Source organism: Trachurus japonicus, chromosome 13 (assembly GCF_045865225.1).
Source record: "Trachurus japonicus isolate A0001 chromosome 13, Traja_1.0".
In the NCBI taxonomy this organism is placed as follows: domain Eukaryota; kingdom Metazoa; phylum Chordata; class Actinopteri; order Carangiformes; family Carangidae; genus Trachurus; species Trachurus japonicus.
The window spans coordinates 26,549,937-26,552,226 of record NC_140919.1 but is presented as its reverse complement, the minus strand read 5'-3'; the positions used below and the strand labels follow the sequence as shown (position 1 = coordinate 26,552,226).

The 2,290-nt window shown below is 38.2% G+C and overlaps 1 protein-coding gene across 1 annotated transcript; it reads left to right on the top strand.

Moving 5' to 3' along the window:
- Nucleotides 1-426: 426 nt before the first annotated feature.
- On the top strand, nt 427-1,365 carry LOC146976089 (olfactory receptor 2G6-like). Its single transcript, XM_085794463.1, has one exon. The coding sequence runs from the start codon at nt 442-444 to the stop codon at nt 1,363-1,365; it is 924 nt and encodes a 307-aa protein (XP_085650589.1). The 5' UTR covers nt 427-441.
- Nucleotides 1,366-2,290: the final 925 nt, after the last annotated feature.

Sequence of the window (2,290 nt, the reverse complement as noted above, 5' to 3'; positions counted from 1 at the left end):
GGAAATTCTTTTCCACAGCACTGCACATGTTTTTACAAACAGAAGTGTCCTTTGAGGATGAACTCAGCATAGTGACATCATCTGACAGGAAGAGTTTAAAAGTAGATGATGCACAGTTTCATGTCAGTTTCAAGGGGGTCACTGTATGACGGCAGCAGGTAGTACTGGGAGAACTCACACTATGTCATTTAACTTTAACTTTAACTTTAACTGTCATTTTTTACCTAAAACATTAAAATAAGGGAATGGTATATTTGGAGAATGTGTCTCTTTCCATGAGTTCTAATTTCTATAGCCTATTGCAATTAGACTGGATAGACTAGACTAAATAATATAATACATATAAATGTAATTTCTACAAATCTTTATACTCTATACATAGAAACGCTATATTTCAAATCCTGCATCCAGTGCTAACTTGTGAGCCAACAGGGGGTTGTAATGAACAATTCACAGGTTTCATATTTCAGCTTTGCTGCCTACTCTGATGTTGGGGCTTTAAAATACTTATTTTTCACGATTCTCATGTGCTTTTATGTTGTTGTGGTCTGTGCCAATGTTTTGCTGATTGTGATTATCTGTATGAACAGGAGTTTACATGAGCCCATGTACCTGTTTCTGTGCAGCCTGTTTGTAAACGAACTGCATGGTAGTACAGGGCTGTTTCCATTCCTGCTTGTTCAGATCCTCTCTGACATTCACACTGTGTCTGTAACTTTTTGTTTTGTGCAGATTTTTTGTATATATATATATGGAAACGTTCAACTTTATAGTTTAGCCATTATGTCTTATGACAGATACCTTGCTATCTGTTGTCCTCTGGAGTATAACACACACATGACATCTAATAAGGTTGCTGTGCTGATTGCTTTAACGTGGTTAATTCCTCTCCTTGCAATTGTTGTCATGATATCATTGAATGCTTCCTTGCAGCTGTGTGGGAACATCATTGACAAATTGTACTGTGACAACTACTCTGTTGTCAAACTGGCTTGCTCTGACACAACAGTCAATAACGTCTATGGGCTTATTTACAGTTTTGTTGTATTATGTGGTCTCCCAATACTAATCCTTTACACCTATTCAAAGATTCTTAAAGTGTGTTTTTCTGGTTGTAGACAGACCAGGCAGAAAGCTGTCAGTACCTGCACACCTCACCTTGCCTCCCTCCTGAACTTTTCTTTTGGTTGTGTCTTTGAAATATTACAAAGCAGGTTTAATATGAGAGGTGCTCCCATTATGCTGCGCGTCTTTTTATCATTGTACTTTCTCACCTGTCAGCCACTTTTCAATCCTTTGCTGTATGGACTGAATTTGACCAAAGTCCGTATCATATGTAAAAGTATTTTCTTTGGTAAAATGTAATGTACTTGAAGTTTAAAGGGATAGTTCACCCAAAATTCAAATTTCACTCATTTTCTACTCACCCTCATGTAGACTAAGGGTTGGGAGAAGTTTCAGAGTCGTCCGTGCCTTTTTGGAGTTACAGGGGGGCTCCGTGCAGCACTGCGCTGCCATATGACGGTCGCGAACGAGGCACACTTACAGTAGAAAATGAGTGAAATTTGAATTTTTGGTGAACTATCCCTTTAAAGGGACAACGAGGAGTTTCTATTCGGTTATAAAAAAGTCTCATGTTAATGTGGATGAATCTCCACTACCCACACTTGTTAATGGGCCCATTTTCGATAAATATATCGTTCTGTCTCTATCGTTATTTTGTTATTATTAGTGGTGGCGGAGATGCTGGTTGAGCCGACCAGCGTTTCCTTCGTGGCGAGTCATGAGAATAACGCCGCCGAATCGCCGTTTATGGTCGGAACTACGGTGGTATGTGAACCTCTTTGAACCTCTGACTTTCATTATTGATGAATGAAAACATGAGTCTGTCTTGCGCCCGGTCAAAGAAATGTACGGTGTGCGCGGAGGCTCATAAATGTAGTGTGAAAACGCTTCGCTTTTCCAAAACTCCTCGTTGTCCCTTTAAGTCATGTTGTCTTTTTTTCTCTGCACATTAATGTGTTTCACATCTGAAGAAAATATTCATTGACAGTAGTATATAATGTTGATAATAAATAAAAGTTAAAAAAAAAATGAAAATTTCATGACTGATTTGAATATGAGTCACAAACTGAAGAGTTTCTATATGAAGTTCAGTTTTTATTGTACCGAACTTCTGTTGAGCCATATCTTGCTTATTGCATAGAGGTCTGGGGATATACGTATAAATCAATTACAAAACCAATTTTCATATTACAAAAGAGAGCAATAAGGATAACCAACAGGGCTG

What these genes read in the sequence shown, in the direction of transcription:
- LOC146976089 (XM_085794463.1), top strand. Translation starts at nt 442, where the DNA reads ATGAACAATTCACAGGTTTCATATTTCAGCTTTGCTGCCTACTCTGAT.